The sequence below is a fragment of the Camelina sativa genome, chromosome 18, assembly GCF_000633955.1.
Source record: "Camelina sativa cultivar DH55 chromosome 18, Cs, whole genome shotgun sequence".
In the NCBI taxonomy this organism is placed as follows: Eukaryota; Viridiplantae; Streptophyta; class Magnoliopsida; order Brassicales; family Brassicaceae; genus Camelina; species Camelina sativa.
The window spans coordinates 9,480,786-9,500,543 of record NC_025702.1 but is presented as its reverse complement, the minus strand read 5'-3'; the positions used below and the strand labels follow the sequence as shown (position 1 = coordinate 9,500,543).

Here is a 19,758-nt window from a genome sequence, read left to right as displayed (position 1 = left end):
AAAAACCGGTTGCTACATACGATCGGCGACAATCCTCTCTTATTACGCTCTTTGATATATATAGTAACAACTACATAAATGTAAATTTCTAAGTTTTATTTTCATATACACAGATTATAAACATTTATACCTTGTTTGATATGAATTAAATAAATATTTTGTCTAATTTTTGTTGTTTATTTCTAAACTTTTTAATAGATGACTTTCTATAATTGTTATCTATATTATCATATTTATAATATTTTATGTTATACCATTTCAATCACCTAAAATTGCCTAGATTCTATTAAACATTGTAGACACTACGTGCTGCTCTAATATACGTTTGTCACCAGATTTCATTAAATTAAATTCTGACCATAATTAATTTTTTTTCCAATTTATTAACTATTAAGTATAAATAAACATACTTTATGTGATTTTTACAAAAGAAAAGAAAAGAAAAAAAAACTGAATTTGACCAGCTCATCTTAGGGAAAAAAAAAACAAAAACAGTGACACACCGCCGGTCTAAGCCTCCGTTTCTGTGATCGGTTCTTTTCCAATTCATTCGGCTAGAAATTGAAAGGCGTGTTTCTTTCTTCCTTTACCCTTCTTTCTTAATTCAACACCAAACCCACACTTAAAATCCCAATTTTGGTTTCATCGATTACGAGCTTCCCCAAACAAGATTGATCCTTTTAGGGCACACTTGTGGTTGTGGCCTTGTGGGCCTTCTTCTTCTTCTTCTTCTTCTTCTTCTTCGACCATTGACTTCTCTCTCTTTTCATGGAATCTCCTATGCCCTTCGCTACGCCACTCGTTTGGAATCTCAGTTTTAGGTACTCCTCTTCTATGCAATTCCCCTGTTTTACAATCTCAATTCGATTTCTGGGCACGTGATTTTTGCTTAATTTCTTGAAAAAAAACTAAGAAATTCAAAAGCTTTTACTAATGGGTTTGATCTCAATTACTTCAAAATCTTGTTCAATTTCGTATTTTTATCCAAAGGTTTGAACTTTGTTCTGTTTCTGCATCGTCGATTTGATCACTTCTTGCTTTTCTCTGAGTTACTTTGATTTAACTAGTTTACTTATATGGGTTAGTTCTTCTTCTCCAATAGCAGGGGATGTTAGAGTAAGTTTAAGCTTTTGAGTGGTAGAAGTTGATTCTGATTACATACGTTGGTAATGGCTCGAAAAGGAAGTCATCAGAAGAATGGAATGGATAACCAAACGAAGCAAAGAAAGAAAGCTTCTGAATCTTTGCTTTCTACAAAGGGACAAGGGAAAACTAGTGAGGCTGAGAGTGTTCTCAAAGAGAATTGCCAGGATGATAAGCAGTCAAGAAGTAGTCCAGTTTCTGAAACTGTGGAAAGAAATGTGGACGCTGTAGAAGCCGCTAAGGTCATAGATCAGCCTGTTGCTTCGGAGAACGATTTAGCTGGAGAGAGACCTCGTAGTGAGTCAGGGTTTACCACCGAGGAAACTAGATATATTCCGTTTGGTCGTGAACACATCGAGAATGTTGTGAGAAGCTTGCTAGATATATTGAGCACGAACAGCCCGTCAGAGAATATTGAGCTAGCGTACAATGCAGTACTTAGGAAACTGAGGATATCCGCTGCTACTATATCAAGGGAAATGACTAAGTGTATGGAAAGACACAGGCCTTTGATTGATTCTGTCAAATCAAGAGTATATAGAGCCCGTGATCTTGTTATGACGAAAACTCGGCAAGTATTCCCGGTTGTTTTCAGATGGCTTATGCATTTTGGCAGCATAGTTCTTCTTCTGTCTCTGGTTTGGTTGGACTGTGCAATCCGGGGTTTTGATTCTTTCGTTCGGATGGGAACAGCATCCTTTTTCTCTATCTTGTGGTGTGGTCTCTTTTCAGCGTTTTCAATGATCGGCATGACCAAATTTATACTGATCTCAGTAAGAATCTCAACTTTGATTTCTTATATGTTTATTCTTTAACCATATCTAAAATATTCGAGCAATACAGGTTGCAACTGTTCTCGTGTCGTTGTTCATTGGCTTCGTTGTTGGGTCTGTTACCCTTGCCATTTCTGGTTTGGTTTTGCTATGGCTCTATGGTAGCTTTTGGACAACACTGCTCTTTCTTTTCTTCGGAGGTAAAGTCCTTCCTACCTCAATCTTGTAGCAACGACCATTCTCTCTTGCATTCTTTTGCTAACACTGCAGTGTTCGTTGATGTAAAGGTCTGGCATTCAAGATGAAGCACGAGCGCATTGCACTGTTTACCATCACTGTGTATTCAGTCTATAGTGCAAAGAGTTATGTTGGGTTGCTAGGTCTTCTTTTGGCTTTTAATCTTGCTTTCATCTCAACCGATGCTCTCATATATTTCTTCAAGAATAAAGTAAATCAGCAGAGCACTGCTGGTGGACCACCCGTAAATGATTCATCTTTTGAAAACGTCCCTGGCTTTCCGGGAGACCGTGGCCCAGGAGTCGCGTCAACTAGCGGAACAGACTCTGAGTTAACATCTGAAGATGAAGTTTCTCGGTTGCTGAATTGTGCGGACCACTACTCAGCTTTGGGCTTAGCTCGATATGGTAATGTTGACATGGCGTATGTCAAACGAGAATATAGGAAAAAGGTAATGCTGTTTATTTCTCTCTTTGAAACAATTTTTTGTTGGATACTTCTTAGCAACAAAAACGCGTGTTGAGTTTATAAGCATTGTGAATGATTTAATAGGCGATGCTGGTTCATCCTGATAAAAATATGGGGAATGAGAGAGCAGCTGAAGCTTTTAAAAAACTTCAGAATGCATATGAGGTAACGTTCTTTTTTTGTTTTTTTTGCATTTCATCAATTTGTAGTCACTGCATCAAGAACCGGCATCTCTGATCTCCCTAGCTGGCCTGTAGGTATTACTTGATTCTGTAACGCAAAAATCGTATGATGATGAACTGAAGAAGGAAGAACTAATGAACTACTTGCGAAGGTTTCAGAATTTTTCTCAAAAGGTATGTTTGTAGTTTTCTGGTTGTTATATTAATCTTCTGAAATACATATTTGTTGCTGAAAGTGTCAGTTCTTCCCGTCCTTCATACATGTACACAAGTAGGCATGTTTCTCTCTTTGTCTTTATTTTAAGTTACTAATGTAATTCATCATCAAAAACCAGGAGACTCGAGGACATGGTTTCTCTGGCTCGGGTTTTGGAAGCTCAGAAGGTGAAGGAGAGGAAGCGTTTAGAGAGTGTAGACAAATAGCATGTAAAAAATGTGGCAATCTCCATGCCTGGTATCTTACAAAAAAGTCAAAATCTACAGCAAGATGGTGCCAGGTTTTTTCCAACTCTTTCCATCTGCATCTTTAATATCCTATATGTTACACCAATGATGAAACTTCTTGAGAGGAAGTATAATCCATAGTACTTACGCGAGCTCTGCTTTTTTTTATCTCAAGGATTGCAAGGAATTCCATCAAGCAAAAGATGGAGATGGTTGGGTTGAACAATCTTCTCAGCATGTCTTGTTCGGGCTGTTTCAAAAGGTATTGTTTTATACTACAAAACGTCCATTTCAGTGGTACATAATGTATATAGAACTAGACGCTCTGCGCTGGTTGATCATCAAGAAGACAATTTTACACAATGAGATGACTTGATTGATAGATATGCTTCCCATAGTCATGTGAAAGGGTTGTTGTTGTAACGCAGGTTGATATGCCGCGTGCTTACGTTTGTGCAGACAGCAAAATATATGAAGCTTCTCAGTGGTATATTTGTCAGGTACTGAGAACCAGTTGCTTGGTTTTTAGCATTTCCATAAGAGATTTCTTGGTTTTTGTTTGTTGGAAGGATTGAATGTTTTTTTGTTTGAATTGTTGGAAGGGAATGAGATGTCCAGCAAACACCCACAAGCCGAGCTTCCATGTGAACATGAACGCAACAGCGTCAAAACGAGGAACAAGTGGTTCGTCAGGGCAAAGAGGAAACCAAAGAATGCCAAACACAAACCCGGATGAAACAATGACAGAGGATGAGTTCTACAAGTGGTTGCAGAACGCCGTGCAAGCTGGTATGTTTGATAATGCAAGCGAAAGCCCGTCTTCAGCAACTGCCAGTAGCACTAGTAGTAGTAGCAGCAAGAAAAAGAAAAAGGGAAAGAAGCAATGGTGAGAAAGGCAGAGCCAATGTTCGACTATATTAACATGGTGAAAAGTTTTGTACCTTTTCGTTTCAAGATATTAAACTTGACTTTATTATGATAACTTTTTTTCATACAGAAGAGCAAAAAGCTCTCGAAAGGAAGCCTGTTTGGTAGATTTCAATTATGTTTTTGTCCAACGAAGAAGCCAACTGAAATCCCCAAACAAAAATATGTTCTTATTCAAGAGGGTAAAAGTATAGAATTGTAACCAGATGATAAAAAACTTGAACAAGTTTTCCCTTGGCTTTCATGCCACTTTGTAGAACCTCTATAACTTAATAACCTCTATATATTAATAAATTTCTCCGGTTCCAAGTTGGGACTAGTATAATTTTGGACACTATTCGATAATACAATAAAATAATAATTTTTTTGAAAATCATTTATAAATATATGGTCCCATCAATAATATGAATTAATAATTGTATAGAATTATCTAAATATATGTATATATCAACACATTAATTTTTATTAGAGTTCATTTTTGATATTTTTACTGTATAAAAATCTTTGAGTGTTATCGTCAAAACATGATAATTGTTATTTTTATTGTAATTGATTTTATAAAAATATTAGTTATAACCATTAAATCTTATTTTTAATGTTTTTTTACCAAATTAGGAAAGTCTCTCTATAAATTAATAATTATTAATTTATCGAGAAATTAAAACCTCTATAAATTAATAGATTTTCATGGTCCCAATATTATTAATTTATAGAGGTTTTACTGTAATTGTATTGCTATATAAACTACCGAATTGAATTTCAAGGAGAATTAAAACTGAAATCTTCCTCTCATAACATTCAAGTATGGTTATGGATCAATTGGTTATGACTTATGACATATGTAAAAAGAGTAAAGAATCTCAGGTTCTAAAACCCTATTCTCTTTAAATATCCAATTACAATTACAATTACAATTTTGAGGTTAATTTAAACTGGATAAATACTGACAATAGCAATCACTGTTTGACAAATAAGTGTATGTGAGGTACATAGATAAATACATAGACAAGATAACAAATTTTTATATCGAACAACTTATATCGGATGGATCACCAAGGTACTAAATAGTAAATACTAGACAGTATATATATGTGTTATATTTTGACCTCTTTTTTTTCGGCTTTATCGGCAAGTGTTTCATAGAGGTAGCAAAGCAAATATATAAAATGTAATTGGGCCTAAAAAACAGACAAAGGCCATTCCAGAATGATGAGATTGGGAAACACTATAGTTTTAGAATTCGGAAAGCTAATCAAGTGCTATTCTTTTGTGGATTAATGAGTCATTCTCACCTCAGTAAAAAGAGACTTAGGTGAGAATTTGTATGTTGTGAAAAATAATCAAAATTCTTTTATAATCACCTCATTTTCACATTGTTAAAGTTTATGATAAATATGTATGTTTGTGACTCATTTGCTTGTTAACTATGAACCGTAGATAATCAAAAAGTTAGGTTAGTAGAAAATCAAAAATATATAATTGAATTGTATAACGTAACAACCCACATATTTTCCAAAGTTGATCGGGGTTTATGAAGTGTAATGATGCTTTGTGAGTTGTAAGACATTATTACCTTAGCAAAGAGAAACTTAGATACGTTGGATTTGGATGTTGTGTAATTTTTACATATAGGTTATGATAAATGTGTGTTTGTGACTCATTTGCTTGTTAACTATGCATCGTAAATAATCGATAAGTCATTTTAGTAGACAAAATAAAAATATATAATTGTATAACAACCCACATATTTTCCAAAGTTGATTCGGGGTTTATAAAGTTGTGAGTTGTGCGTCATTATTACCTTAGTCAATTTTACGTAAGAATTTGGATGTCGTGAAAGGATCCTTAAGATTTGTAAACACTCTATTTAAAGAGGATATATTGTATCCTCATTTCTTTTCCAACACAAAAACTAACCTTTCTTTCCTTGCAAAATGTCTGCGCTAATAGTTCTTGCTATTCTCTTCATCATCGTCACGCTTTGTCTCTTATCTCTATTATCTCACTATTATAAATGTGTACATTGTGACTCATTTGCTTGTTAACTACGAACCGTAAATAATCACTGGTAAGAAGGGCTGTTGAATCTCGCTGTGATGACTTAAACAGGAGTAAAACAAGAGTAATGATTAATTTATTTTAAAGAAATTTATTTGTTTGTTTTCTGAAGAAATATAATATAGATTCAAATAAAATGGCTATAAATTCTTTTATTTTATTTAATAAATTTTGATTGGAATCTATAATAGCATGAATCTAATTAGTAATATAACTAATAAAAGTTTATTTGCTAAGTGTGCTTCGAGTTTTTTGGTGACGACACCTCAACATATTTTTCTTCTCTATTAATTAATAAGATTATTGTTCTTATACACTATACACAATATTGCTATATATCTTTAATATTTACCCCAAAAAAAATTAACTATTTCATTTGTTAAATATATGCATCAAATAATAATGTAGATATTTATATTAGTAGAATTATTTGACGCAAACTTTTAGAAAAATATAATAATATAGATATTTTCTAGTTACTAACATGTGTTATTTATAAAATTTATAATGCCTATGCACGGTGTGACTGACCAGCTAAATTTAACTTTAAATTAAAACTAAACAAAACAAAACTATACATTATATCATATTTACAAACATTTTCCTAAACATATGCATAAGTCTTGCCTAAAATTGATCAAACTTATCCAAAAATTTTTAAAAATATTGTGTGTTATATTTTAAACTCATAATATAAGGAAACTATAGTAATAATAATGTTTAAACTCAATCAGTCATTTCAATATAGACATACTTTCTTTCCCTAGATTACATTTGTTAGGGAAACAATCACATATTTGTCTATTGAAATACTGTATAGGTTTCATATTATTCTATTCAACAAACAATCACATATTTGTCAATTATGTTATAAAACATAACACAAATATATAATATCCTACAACATTAATCGAGAAGTACAAATATGAAATTAATCTTAAAATGTGTAAAAAATTACATTCAATTGCCATTAGCAAATTATAATTAACATTAATTAATTAATTAATAAAAATAATTAATTAAAAATAAATAACGGTGATAGATCAAAATAAAAAAAAATCTAAAAAAGTAATAAAAAAATCTATTCAAATCAAAACTAATTTAGACTTGAAAAAATAAAAAATAAATTAACAGCTAAGATTTTTTTAAAATACAGATAATTATTAGTTAAAAAATATTATTTTCTCTCTCTAATAAAATTATGGACAAAAATTACTAAATAATTTTTTTTTTAAAAATATATACCAATCAGAATTTCTAAAACTAAGATTTTATATCCAAGTAGACAATAAAATTATTTTTAATAACTAGATTTCAAAGATTTTATTAAGATTTCAAATTATGATTCTCCTATAATCTTTCTTTTATTTAATATACAGATTATTTGGAATTTTTATATAATACTTATGATTAATATATATGCAGAATTTTTTCTGCATATGGTGTGATTTGAATTTTAAAAAACAAAGATATGTTACTCTTTTTTCTTTTAATGTAAAAGATATATTACTCAATCTATGGAAAATATGTTTTTTTTTTTAATTTCAACATTCGCAGGTTGGTAAAACTAAATTTCTATAGTTGATAAATAAATAAATTTTATTGGCTCACAATTATTAAAATTACTACTTCATATTTCACAAAATATTGATGCAAATACAACAAACAAACAATATAAAACTGTAATATACATCATAAAATAAAATACTATAATATTCTAAATAATTAGTATTAAAAAAGACATATCAAAATTTATAGAACAATTAAAAATAAATATTATCTCAAACAAAATATATTTTTTTAAAGATATATAACAATAATTTTTATTATCATATCATAATTTTGTCTAAAAAATGTTGATTCGTGCTTTAAGCACGGGATATCTCTTAGTTATTATATTATATATGTATGTATACTATATACACTATAATATTTATGAACAATTCTTGGGTTCACTCCAAAGGTGAACCCCTTCGTTCACTTCTCCTTATTTTAGCCAATAAGAATATGACATCTAATAATACATTTAAGAACCTATTTATTCACATCCTTATAAAATAAGAAAACAAAATCTGTATACGTTATTATAAAATTAAAACTTAAACCGCTTATTTATAAACCCAAACCGATATATAATTTCATTCTAATTGTAAAATCTAAACCCTAACCATCTCATTTGTAAACCCAAACCGACATATAATTTCCTTCTAATTGTAAAATCTAAACCCTAACCATCTCATTTGTAAAACCAAACCGACATATAATTTCGTTCTACTTATAAAATCTAAACCCTAACCATCTCATTTGTAAACCCAAACCGACATATAATTTTGTTTTAATTGTAAAATCTAAAACCCTAACCATTTCATTTGTAAACCCAAACCGACATATAATTTCGTTTTAATTGTAAAATCTAAACCCTAACCACTTCATTTGTAAATCCAAACCGACTTATAATTTTGTTTGAATTATAAAATCTAAACCCTAATCACCTTATTTGTAAACCCAAACCAATACATCATTTCATTCTAATTGTAAAATCTAAACCAAGCCAATATTTAACTTTTCTTAAAAAAATTATACAGAATTTGTTTCCTTAATATGTATTGCTTTTGAATTTGATTTTGATTTTTTTTTTAAACAAGATAATGTATAGAAGATTCTGATTGGTTGAAAAGAAAGAAGTGAACAAGAAGGTTCACCCTAGGAGTGAACCTAAGTATTTCTCAATATTTATGGGAGAGGGACGAGAGGTAAGTGAAAGAAAATTGTTCTCTTTACTTCTTATTACTTCTCTTCTCCTACAACAAATATATAGGGTGTCAATGGTTGCAGCGGTCAAGGCGGACAAATCCATCATCGGATTAGACCAGTTTTTATTCACCATTCATCAAATACAGTCCGCAGTGGTACGGTCTAAAGACAATAGAAAGAAAACCGCTGCGACCAACTGCGGACCATTTTTGTATACAAATAGAGTTGGTCCGCATCAGTCTGCTGACCGCCCTATTTTTGGGGCGGTCTAAACCGCTGACGGATTTGGCCGCTCCGACCACAATCACTATTCAGACCCATAGTCTATCAAAAATTTGATCATTAAGTTACTCCTATGCTAAGTAATTAATAAAATATATGAAAAGATATGATCAAAGTGATGTATAATCACTTTGGTAATTATCCGTTTATAACACTGATTATTTATCACCGTTTATGTATTGCATATTGTCTCGTTGAAATCTTTATCATGGAAAAACCATTTAGGATAAAATCCATGATAAGGGAAAAATAGTACAGTGACACAATCTCTTGTTAGAGCAGACGATTCTTATTTTCGTCATAGATTTCGTAGATGACTTATACTGTTCATTCTTTGCTTGGAAAATACGAGCAGACTTTTCTTCATATCTTCCGTAGATGATCCATATCGATCATTCTCTTCATTCTTCTGAAGAGATAGACCTTCACCATTGACATTCTTTTTGAGATTGATATTTTTCTTGTTATTTGCTGCTTCATTAAAAACATTTTCATAGAAAAACCCAATGGGATAAAAACCATGAAAAGGGAAAAGAGTGCAGGCACGCAAATCATCAAATTACTCCCCCTGGAAGTATTATCTTCAAAAAATGCATTTGATCTCTGAAGATGCATTTTGAATGAAGTAGCAGAAAACACCTTTGTAAGTAACTCTGCTACATTTCTACTTGAGTCGACGTACTTGCTATCAAATTTCTTATTCTTCTCGAATTTATCTTGAGTGTAAGAGAGGAATATGTTGTGTTTGTCGCTTTTGGTGTATCTTCCTTTGATTTGGGTGACATATGCAACAGTCTTCAAACAATGTTGTTGCCTTTGGTGACTACTTTAGTTGTGTGTTGCTAATGGACTACTTTAGTTGCGTCTTACTAATGCGTCTCAACAAGAATTAACTAGTTGATGTTGATCGAACACTCAGTTCGAAGTTCTGTGCCAACATGTTACGAGCCTCCAGTCTTAGGCGGGTAACTATTGGTTGACATTTGGGAATCATATGAACCATTATGGATTCTTGATATGGCATATGAAGCACAACTATTTTGACATGACTTGAACAAGCAACGACCAAAGTCTGTCACTGAAACTCCACGAAGTCGTTGTTTTGCGATATATTTTTATATGAAACGATACAAATCCTCCATCTGCAAAACCAACTAAACCAAAATCGGGGGTTCCAAAATATACTAAGCCCAAGTTAATCATACCTTTGCAATAGAACATACGTTTTAACTCATCTCAAAAACTACTCATAGAAAATGAGGTATATGCTGCAAAGAGATTAGTAGAAAATGCTATGCACAATTCAGAAAATATATAAATACTTGTCAGCATTTATATATGATCTTATATGACTATATCTATATATATATATATATATGACTTCCTTTAGAAGTGATTAATATAACATCTATTTCGATAGATGTTTAGTTTGTAATATCTGGAGACATATTTGTCTTTCCAAGATATTTTATTCCAAATAACTCTTCAAGAGTTTTGATGATGTTCAAAATCATCACTGTTATGAGTTTTCGAAAAAATAATTATGATATCATATATTCATATATCTTTCGGGATAAGCTCTTACAAGCATCCCATGAGGAATATTTCAAGTCATTAATATAGCATCCATTTTATTTGATAGGGTATTTTAACAAAACATGGCGCGACACAACATTTTGTTATATATCATTACACCCTTTTGATGCTTCGACCACTAGTCCAAAAATGACTCATTTTCATATGAGTTTATATAGACTTGACTACCTCTTTTATGGGCCAATAAATATCTCTATATGCTCACATAGCAGAGATTTATGATTCTCATTAATCACATTTGCGCTATATCATTTTATTGTCGACATATATGTCTTTGGTTCCATATTTCCCGTAGTGACATGGTTAATTGAGATCTCTTTAATCATTATATAAATAATTTTATTCAGGTACCTGATTTTGTTATTAACCATATCAATCGGTTTCTCTACTCCTCTTGAGGAGTATCTTGCTCTCTTTAGGAGTTTATGTGCTCCTCTCTAGGAGTCTATTAGCTCTTCCTAATGAGTCTATCTACTCCTCTTTAGGAGTTCATTTTCTCTTCTTTCGAGAATCGAGAGTATAATCCTCTTTTTAATTTGCTCCTTTTTCTTTTTGATGATTTTATTTATCTTAGGAAGCAAAGTAGTCTATCACGTTTCTTATGTGTCATAGACTTGTATGTCATTCATTAGAGACATATTTTTATTGGAGCATTTCTTGATAAGATGTGAGATTTCTCATAACTACAAGTTCATATTCATTTATGTGAGGATCAATAATTATATGAAGTCTCATCCAACAGTTTTTTGCATTTGATTTGCAATATCTATTTGTAATAGTGATCTGTTGAACTTTTGAACTTTTGAACTTTCAAGTTCATATTCATTAGATTCATTTGTCCAAAGATCCAAAACTGTTGAATGATTCTCCCATAATGATTGGGAACTTTATCATCTAACATGATGATATGCAAATTTTGCAATAGGCACATCTCTCATAAGATGGCTTTAACATTATTAGAGCGGAGACTCATCTCCTGCCTCTCTATATTTCATCCTCTGTGGATGATATCTTTATGCGGTGTGGAGGAGCATTTTAAAATATATGTATTACATACTCATAAGATTCAAAATGAGAAATATTTGATCTCCAACCATGAATATAAAACATGGGATAAATATTTTTTTATAAATATATAATATTGACTACATGCAAAACATTAGATCACCAAGAACCACATTGCAATCTCTTAGAGCTGCACTATGAACGATTTATCATAGCTCATTTCAAGATTGAACATCATGGATGTTTTACTTTACCACATGCCACATATATATGTGATAAACTATAGGATATGACTCCACCATAGTTATATCGCTATGGGGTGTCAAATTCACCAAAGTTTATCGACTTATTGTTGATGTGGGATTCTTTTACTTCTCCCCCTCGAGATGATAACTCTTGGAGTTCATCCATCTCGTACTGAATCCCACTTTAGGATCAACAACATAACGAATTCGGTTATGTCTATCATCTTAGATCCTTATAAGATAAGTATCACCCCCTCTCAAGATGATAAATTTTACTTCCATTCACCTTTATTTTTAGATCGGTTATATTTGGGGTTTGATCTATCAAAGAAATCAAACCATCGTATATATACAATGAGCTTGTTTATCTAAAAGGATAGAAAATGGGCCAACATTATTTGATTCTGGAAGCATATACCTCCTATAGAATTAAGGAGGAGGTATATAACCATCGACTCCATAAACAATAAATAAAATTTTAAACAAATTTAAATAAACTAATATAAATTAGATGTTACCTGAATTGAAGTGCAGTGCTTACAACTTCATGGAGGCATGCAATACTTTTAAAAGAACTATTTGTTTTTCCAAACAAATTCTCAATGATTTTTAATTTCAAGAAATGACCAGGATGGCTTGACCGGTAATGCTATGCTTCAAGCATTAGGGAATTTCATATTTACTATCATTTTGTCATCTTTGTTTTGGCATGATATAATCATATACATGCATGTGTATAATATGGTTGAACTTGCGATACCATATTTATTTATAGTCTCAACATAATAATTTTATTAAGACAAAATGTCATTAAATATCCATGAGTTTTTTTGAGACATTGGAGAACACTAGCCATCGATAATTATGAATCTCATGTCTTTGGAAATCGAGAGAATAACTCATCTAAACCTTCCAATTACTTTGCACTGTATAAAATATATGTACACATGCTTTATATATTCTCATAAGAGAAATATATTTTTTTGACTATAAAGACATTTAATTTTCTTTAAATCTTATATAACACATATAATTATTCTTTACAAACAAACATATAAATTCAGAAAATAAAATAAGAGCTATAGCCTTATATATAAGAATTTAATAGACATAAGTTTTCTTTGATCGTAGAATAGGCAGAGCCTATCATATATAACGATCAATACAAAAAAGACAAAGCTTTTTATTTGATCATTAATAAGGCAGAACTTCTATATGTATAACGATCAGTCCAAAATTGACATAGCTTTATATTTGATTGTATAGAAGGCAAAGTCGATCTTTCCGAAAAGGACATAGCCTTTTGTTAGATCGTGAAGAAGGGACGAAACCTACCATATCAAATGATCAATCCAAATATTATATAGCTTTATATATGATAGTAAATGAGGCAAAACCTACCATATATAATGATCTATCTATCCGGAAAAGACATAGCTTTTATTTGATCGTGAAGGAGGCAAAACCTACCATATATCAAACGATCAATTCAGATATAACATAACTATATATTTGATCGCAAAGGAGGTAAAACCTACTACTTATAACAATCAATCCAGAAAATGACATAGTCTTCATATTTGATCATATAGGAGGTATACCCTACCATTTTTAATGATCTTTCTGGAAAAGACATAGTCTTTTGTTAGATCTGGAAATAAGCAAAGCCTACCATATAACTATCTATCTATCCGAAAAAGACATAGATTTTATTTGATCATAAAAGAGGCAAAGCCTACCATCTAACGATATATCTGGATATGATTTAGCTATAGATTTGATCGTAAAAGAGGCAACGTCTACAACTTATGACGATCAATCCGGAAAAGGCATAATTTCATGATATCTATAATATTTATGTTCTATAAACATAATTGAAACAATATAAACTTATTTACTTCATAAAAGCTCAAACGGTAGAAGCATCGTGCTGATAACGTGTTATAAAACATAATACAAATATATAATATTATTATATTATATATGTATATGTGTGTATATATGTATGTATAACTAATTAAATATATACACTATAATATTTGTGGGAGAGGGACGATAGGTGAGTGAAAGAAAATTACTCTCTCTCCTTCTTATTACTTTTCTTCTCGTACAACACATATATATAGTCTATCAAGTTACTCCTATGCTAAGTAATTAATAAAAGAAAAATACTTAGGTTCACTCCTACTCTTAGGGTGAACCTTTTTGTTCACTTCTTCCTTTTCAACCAATCAGCTATACATTATTTTGTTTAAAAAAATAAATCAAAATTAAATTAAAAAATAATACATATTAAGGAAACAAATTCTGTATAATTTTTTTTAAGAAAAGTTAAATATTGGCTTGATTTAGATTTTACAATTAGAATGAAATAATGTATCGGTTTGGGTTTACAAATAAGGTAATTAAGATTTAGATTTTACAATTCAAACAAAATTATATGTCGGTTTGGGTTTAGAGATGAAGTAGTTAGGGTTTAGATTTTACAATTAAAATGAAATTATATGTCGGTTTGGGTTTACAAATGAAGTGGTTAGGGTTTAGATTTTACCAATTGAAACAAAATTATATGTCGGTTTGGGTTTACAAATGAGATAGTTAGGGTTTAGATTTTACAATTAGAACGAAATTATATGTCGGTTTGGGTTTACAAATGAGATAGTTAGGGTTTAGATTTTACAATTAGAACGAAATTATATGTCGGTTTGGGTTTACAAATGAGATAGTTAGGGTTTAGATTTTACAATTAGAACGAAATTATATGTCGGTTTGGGTTTACAAATGAGATGGTTAGGGTTTAGATTTTACAATAAAATGAAAGTATTGTCGGTTTGAGTTTACAAATAAGATAGTGGTTAGGGTTTAGATTTTACAATTAGAATGAAATTATATATCGGCTTGGGTTTATAAATAAGCAGTTTAAGTTTTTAATTTTATAATAGTGTATACAGATTTTGTTTCCTTATTTTATAAGCAGGTCAATAAATAGGTTCTTAAATGTATTATAACATGTCAAATCATTGACTAAAATTATAAGAAGTAGACAAAGGGATTCATTTTAGGAGTGAACTCAACAATTGTTGTAAAATAAAATATATGAAAAGATAGGATCATATAGATGGATAATCACTTCGATAATCATCTGTTTATAAATTACAATTACATTTTTTTTGTGGAAAATAATTACATATTTGTCCATGTGGAAAGACTCCATGTCAGATACATATTTACATATTTGTCCATGTCAGACTCCATGGAGTATTGTAACAAAGTTGTTAGCAAAAAAAAGGAAGCTAAGAAATATATCTTACCTAATATATTTGAGAGGAGATATCTTAGGGCACGTGTCCAATGGGTGGAGTTTAAGCAACAACTAAAAAACTTGCGCGTGAATTTTTATTTTTTTTATTTCTTTTCTCCCTCTCGATCTCTCTCTCTTTCTCTCTCGATGTTGTTCTCGTTATCTCCGATGGCGAAACAAAAGGATCTCCATATCTAATCAGCCATGTCGTTAGATTTTAGAGGAGAATCTTCCGCTGGTCATCATCTACAATCGGAGTTTGGTTGGTCACGATCTGCAAAGGAAGAGTTTGGTGAACCAAATCAATGGTCAATGATTCAATCTGTCTCTCGATGCTCCAATCTCTTTCTGATGGTACGATTTTATCTATCTTAAAATGGCAAAACGACTTAAGCTGCAGCTCCATGAATCGATTAGGTTTAGTTCACTTAGTGTAGCATAGTTTAAGGTTATTTAAAGATGATTGTAAGATGCAATTGATAGATTATGTCATTTTGTATTAGAAAACATCATTTAAAAGCTTTATCAACTCTCGAGCCTTGTGGATTTTGTTGCAGATGGTTCTATGCTTCTTTTTTGCTGAGAATTACATAATTAAGGTAGGTCATCTTAGACATGGGAATCCAGAAACTTTTATGGGAGGTGGCAAAGAAATCATTCGCTGGAGGTACCATAGGGCTTACCATTTCAGATAAATGTTGTAGCGTTTGTTCCAGTGAGAGGAGATTCTTATTTAGGTGAGTGTCCTTTTGCCAAAACTGGTTCAAAGTTGACTCTTGCATTTTTTGTCCATTCTTATTTTCTTATTAGATGTTCAATTGTTGGTGATGATGATTTTGTACTTGTGGACAAATTTTGCCTCAAGGATTACAAGTTTGCGCGTGGTGATGTTGTAGTGTTCAGGTACTAGATGAATGGTTAGAGTATTCACAATGTCATTAAAATGTAAAACTAATCACTAGAACCTTGCAGAAAAAAAAAAAAAGAATTTCTATTTGGGGTAACGGAACCACGCACCAAATATCCCAACATTGTAAGCTTTCTCTTGTTTCCTCTGTTTCTCCGGTTTGTGTTTTTTTGTTAGTTGATGCAGCTGACATATCCTTTTCTTGCTCAGTTTGGTGGCTTGTTGACTGCCGCGATTGCGTCACTTGCTAGTTGCATAGGTCTTTGTATGTATGGCTAGGACCGAGAGCCGAGAGCAACAGCACCAACTAGCCGACATCAACTTCAACCTCATGGTTCGTGTCATGGTGTCATGCTTGGTGTCATGAGTTGTAGTCAGCACCAACAACCGGAGAGCATTTTCAATCTTGTAGTCAGCACCAACAACACCAACTTCAGGTGACTCTATGTCCTCTACTTCTTCTTTTTCCTTTTTTTTTTAAAGCAAGTACGTTTTTTAAAAAAATTTAAGAACTTTACCATTGGAGGTATAATTTTTAGTTGTATCTAAAAAAGTGTTATTAGCTTTGAATTTGTATTAATTAAAATAATGTTAACATATTTGCTTAATTACCCTTTATGAAGTAAGAAATTAGATATTTTATGAAGATTTTTATTGTGAAAAGAAACTAAAAGTGGAAAATGTAAGTGGAGAATACCTAACTTAGTAAATCTTTAATTGGTATATAATAAAAGTTGATCTCCAAATAGCAAATTTAAGAACAATATACATTTTTATGTTCTAAACACAAATTATAATATGTATGTATCTCTCTATTTGATAAAAATCCTAATAACGTAGACTAATGGACTTCTCATTGCATTGGGCTTTCTAAGGGATCCACTAATAGTTTTAACACATATAAAACCGCACACCTATCTAACCCTAGAAAATGTTGATTGTTGAGAGCTTCCAGAAGTTTCTGTAAGCGACGCTGAACACTCAACAAGTGTCAAAGGCTCTCTCTTCTTCAGTTCCTTCTCCGTCTCGTCTCGTCGTCTCTCTTTGCCTCTTAAGGTACGTCAGAATGTTTCTCAAGCTTTCGCAAAACCTTGTCCTCTGTAGTTTGGCAGCTTCTCTGGAATCTATAGCTCTGTGTGTTGTGTGTACGTCGTTTCATATTTGGGGAATTCTAAATCAAAAACTTGTCTTTGTATAAACTGTGTAGAATGGATAGAAGAATGGATTTTGCTGCATCAGCTTTTGCTATGATGAGTAATTGGAGAGCAAATCATCCTCCTTCTTCTTCTTTCCCTCAGGTTCGTTTTAATTTTTTCTCAAGCTTTCAACTTCTTCTTCTTCTTCTTAGTCTTAAAGAACATAAAGTTCAAAACTTTCTGTAGCTTTGTGTGGTTTGATTAGTATTTGGGAAAATTCTAAATCAAAAAACCCTCTCTTAGTTGTTGTGTAGAGGGGTTCAAGTGTACCAGATGTTGCCGTTTTGAGGAGTTGGAGAGATCATCTTCCTCCTTTTGCTTCTGTTGTCAAGCTTTCTCAGCTTACTACTGTCAAAGACAACAGAAACGAATCCTCTGTTTTCTCGTCTGGTGGATACAGCTGGTATGTGGTCTTGTTCTACACTAAAAAATTTCATATCTTTCATCACTTTAAGTAAGAAAGTTTGTCTTTTTATAACCGATCTATCTCAAAACTATGAAAATCAGGAGATTGGTTGTGTACCCTAAAGGAAATGAAGAAGACAATGGAAAAGGATTTGTCTCAATGTATGTGGAACTTGACAAGAGCTGCCTCTCATCCACATCAGCACCACCCACAGAGGTCTCTGCTTATCTCTCTTTCTTTGTCTTTAACAAGAAAGAGAATAAGTACCTTTCAGTTCAAGGTTCGTATGCGCCTACTCTCTCTGTCGTATGAACATATATTTTATGAATGCATCAGTGATATGCGTATAACATCCTTAACGTATAAACATGTAGATGTGGAAGTAAAGAAATTCAGTTCTTCAAGAACGGTCTGGGGAGTTTCTCAAGTTCTTCCACTTGAGGCTTTCAGTGACCCTGCCAATGGATACATCTTGGAGGGAGAAGAACATGAGTTTGGTGCTCATGTGAAGATTGCTCCATCACCTGTCGCTGCTGCTGAAAACCTCCCTTTTCACAAATTCTCTTGGGGTGTTAGGGATTTCTCTCTTCTGAAACAGAGTGATTACGTCTCAAAAACCTTCCAAATGGGAGAAAAAAAGTGGTGAGTCTATGAATGTTTCTTTTTTTTCTTTTTTTGATATAATTGTAAACTCTTTCTAACAAGTGGACAAATAATTTTTTACAGGACTCTAACCGTGTATCCAAAGGGAGACTCTAGGGCAGGCGACCAATTGTCCAGCTATGTGCATTTAGCTGAAGGGGAAAACTTATTGACGGGTGAGCTGATCATGGTGCGAGCACAGCTGCAGATTCTAGACCCACATGGATCGAAAAACCTGTCAGGATGGCGTAAGTAAAAAAATATCGCTTATTGTCGGTGCGGATGACATTTTCATTATGCGTTCTTAACTGATGATGTCAGATGTCCTACTACTATACATTGACTATAACCTAGTGGTTTTAAGTTTATAACTAACGTGATTTACACACTTTGCTTGTTTTGTAGATCAAGGTTGGGTCATGACCTCGAACGCAGGGAGGGGCATTCCTCAGTCCATGCCTTTAGCCGAAATTCAGGAGGGTTACTTGGACGATGAAGATACTTTGAATGTAGAGATGGAGTGCGAAGTTGTTAACGCCATCAAAAACGACCCCTTCTTTTAGGGTATCTGTTTAGCTACCTCTCTCCGTCTGTATGACTTGCCTAATCTGTTTTATGCGTAGAGATCGAATGTGAAGTTAAACGCTCTATCTATGTTTAGGATTATCTTATTATTATCTACCATGCATGCATGTATGACTAGTCTGTTTTATGCGTAGCGATTGAATGTGATGTGAACGCTCTATCTATGTTTAGGATAAATCTAATTATCTCTAGCTACCATGCATGTATGACTACTCTGGTGTATGCGTTATCATTAAAGACCTTATTAGTTATTTAGTTTTTGTTTGTGTCGATCCTTGTTTCTTTCTTAAATCTGTTTTGTTATGGTTTGTGGTTTGGTTTTTATCTCCTACTCACCAGTTTATTAAAATTCTATGTGCCAGTTTATTAAAGGTAACACCATGTATCTGAGATAAAAGATCCGTTCAATTATTGGCTAGCATCTGTTGAAATCTAACTGATCATTGTTCTGTAATTATTTTAAGTTTTTAATTTATTCGCATCCCACAAAATAAAGAGAAAAATATATACATAATTCATAAAAAAATTCTCAAAATACCATTAAATCACATTTTTAGATGATAAAATATAAACTTTTTCATTACACTAAAAAAAAAAAATTTGTTTA

General features: G+C 32.1%; 3 protein-coding genes across 8 annotated transcripts; all 3 read left to right on the top strand.

Annotated features, from left to right (window-relative positions):
* Positions 456 to 4,292, top strand: LOC104760939. Of its 2 annotated transcripts, none has more exons than XM_010483935.2 (10): positions 456 to 821; positions 1,106 to 1,916; positions 1,987 to 2,116; positions 2,204 to 2,604; positions 2,706 to 2,786; positions 2,879 to 2,977; positions 3,139 to 3,300; positions 3,423 to 3,509; positions 3,676 to 3,747; positions 3,850 to 4,292. In XM_010483935.2, exons 2-10 carry the CDS (start codon positions 1,170 to 1,172, stop codon positions 4,135 to 4,137), a joined length of 2,067 nt encoding a protein of 688 aa, XP_010482237.1. In that variant the 5' UTR covers positions 456 to 821; positions 1,106 to 1,169; the 3' UTR covers positions 4,138 to 4,292. The 2 variants fall into 2 exon arrangements, with proteins under 2 accessions (XP_010482237.1, XP_010482236.1); XM_010483934.2 differs by having other exon boundaries at positions 1,103 to 1,916.
* On the top strand, positions 15,485 to 16,571 carry LOC104760937. Of its 3 annotated transcripts, XM_019239868.1 has the most exons (4): positions 15,485 to 15,769; positions 15,973 to 16,082; positions 16,226 to 16,448; positions 16,533 to 16,571. In XM_019239868.1, exons 1-3 carry the CDS (start codon positions 15,620 to 15,622, stop codon positions 16,323 to 16,325), a joined length of 360 nt encoding a protein of 119 aa, XP_019095413.1. In that variant the 5' UTR covers positions 15,485 to 15,619; the 3' UTR covers positions 16,326 to 16,448; positions 16,533 to 16,571. The 3 variants fall into 3 exon arrangements, 1 of the variants encoding a protein (XP_019095413.1); XR_002036385.1 differs by lacking the exon at positions 15,485 to 15,769 and having other exon boundaries at positions 15,980 to 16,152; positions 16,281 to 16,448; XR_002036384.1 differs by lacking the exons at positions 15,485 to 15,769; positions 16,533 to 16,571 and having other exon boundaries at positions 15,980 to 16,152; positions 16,281 to 16,318; positions 16,388 to 16,442.
* LOC104760938 (MATH domain and coiled-coil domain-containing protein At3g58210-like) lies at positions 16,604 to 19,406 on the top strand. Of its 3 annotated transcripts, none has more exons than XM_010483933.2 (8): positions 16,604 to 16,759; positions 17,278 to 17,378; positions 17,530 to 17,620; positions 17,773 to 17,921; positions 18,026 to 18,204; positions 18,299 to 18,566; positions 18,651 to 18,814; positions 18,972 to 19,406. In XM_010483933.2, the coding sequence occupies exons 3-8, from the start codon at positions 17,531 to 17,533 to the stop codon at positions 19,127 to 19,129; spliced, it is 1,008 nt and encodes a 335-aa protein (XP_010482235.1). In that variant the 5' UTR covers positions 16,604 to 16,759; positions 17,278 to 17,378; position 17,530; the 3' UTR covers positions 19,130 to 19,406. The 3 variants fall into 3 exon arrangements, with proteins under 3 accessions (XP_010482235.1, XP_019095412.1, XP_019095411.1); XM_019239867.1 differs by having other exon boundaries at positions 17,762 to 17,921; XM_019239866.1 differs by having other exon boundaries at positions 17,269 to 17,378.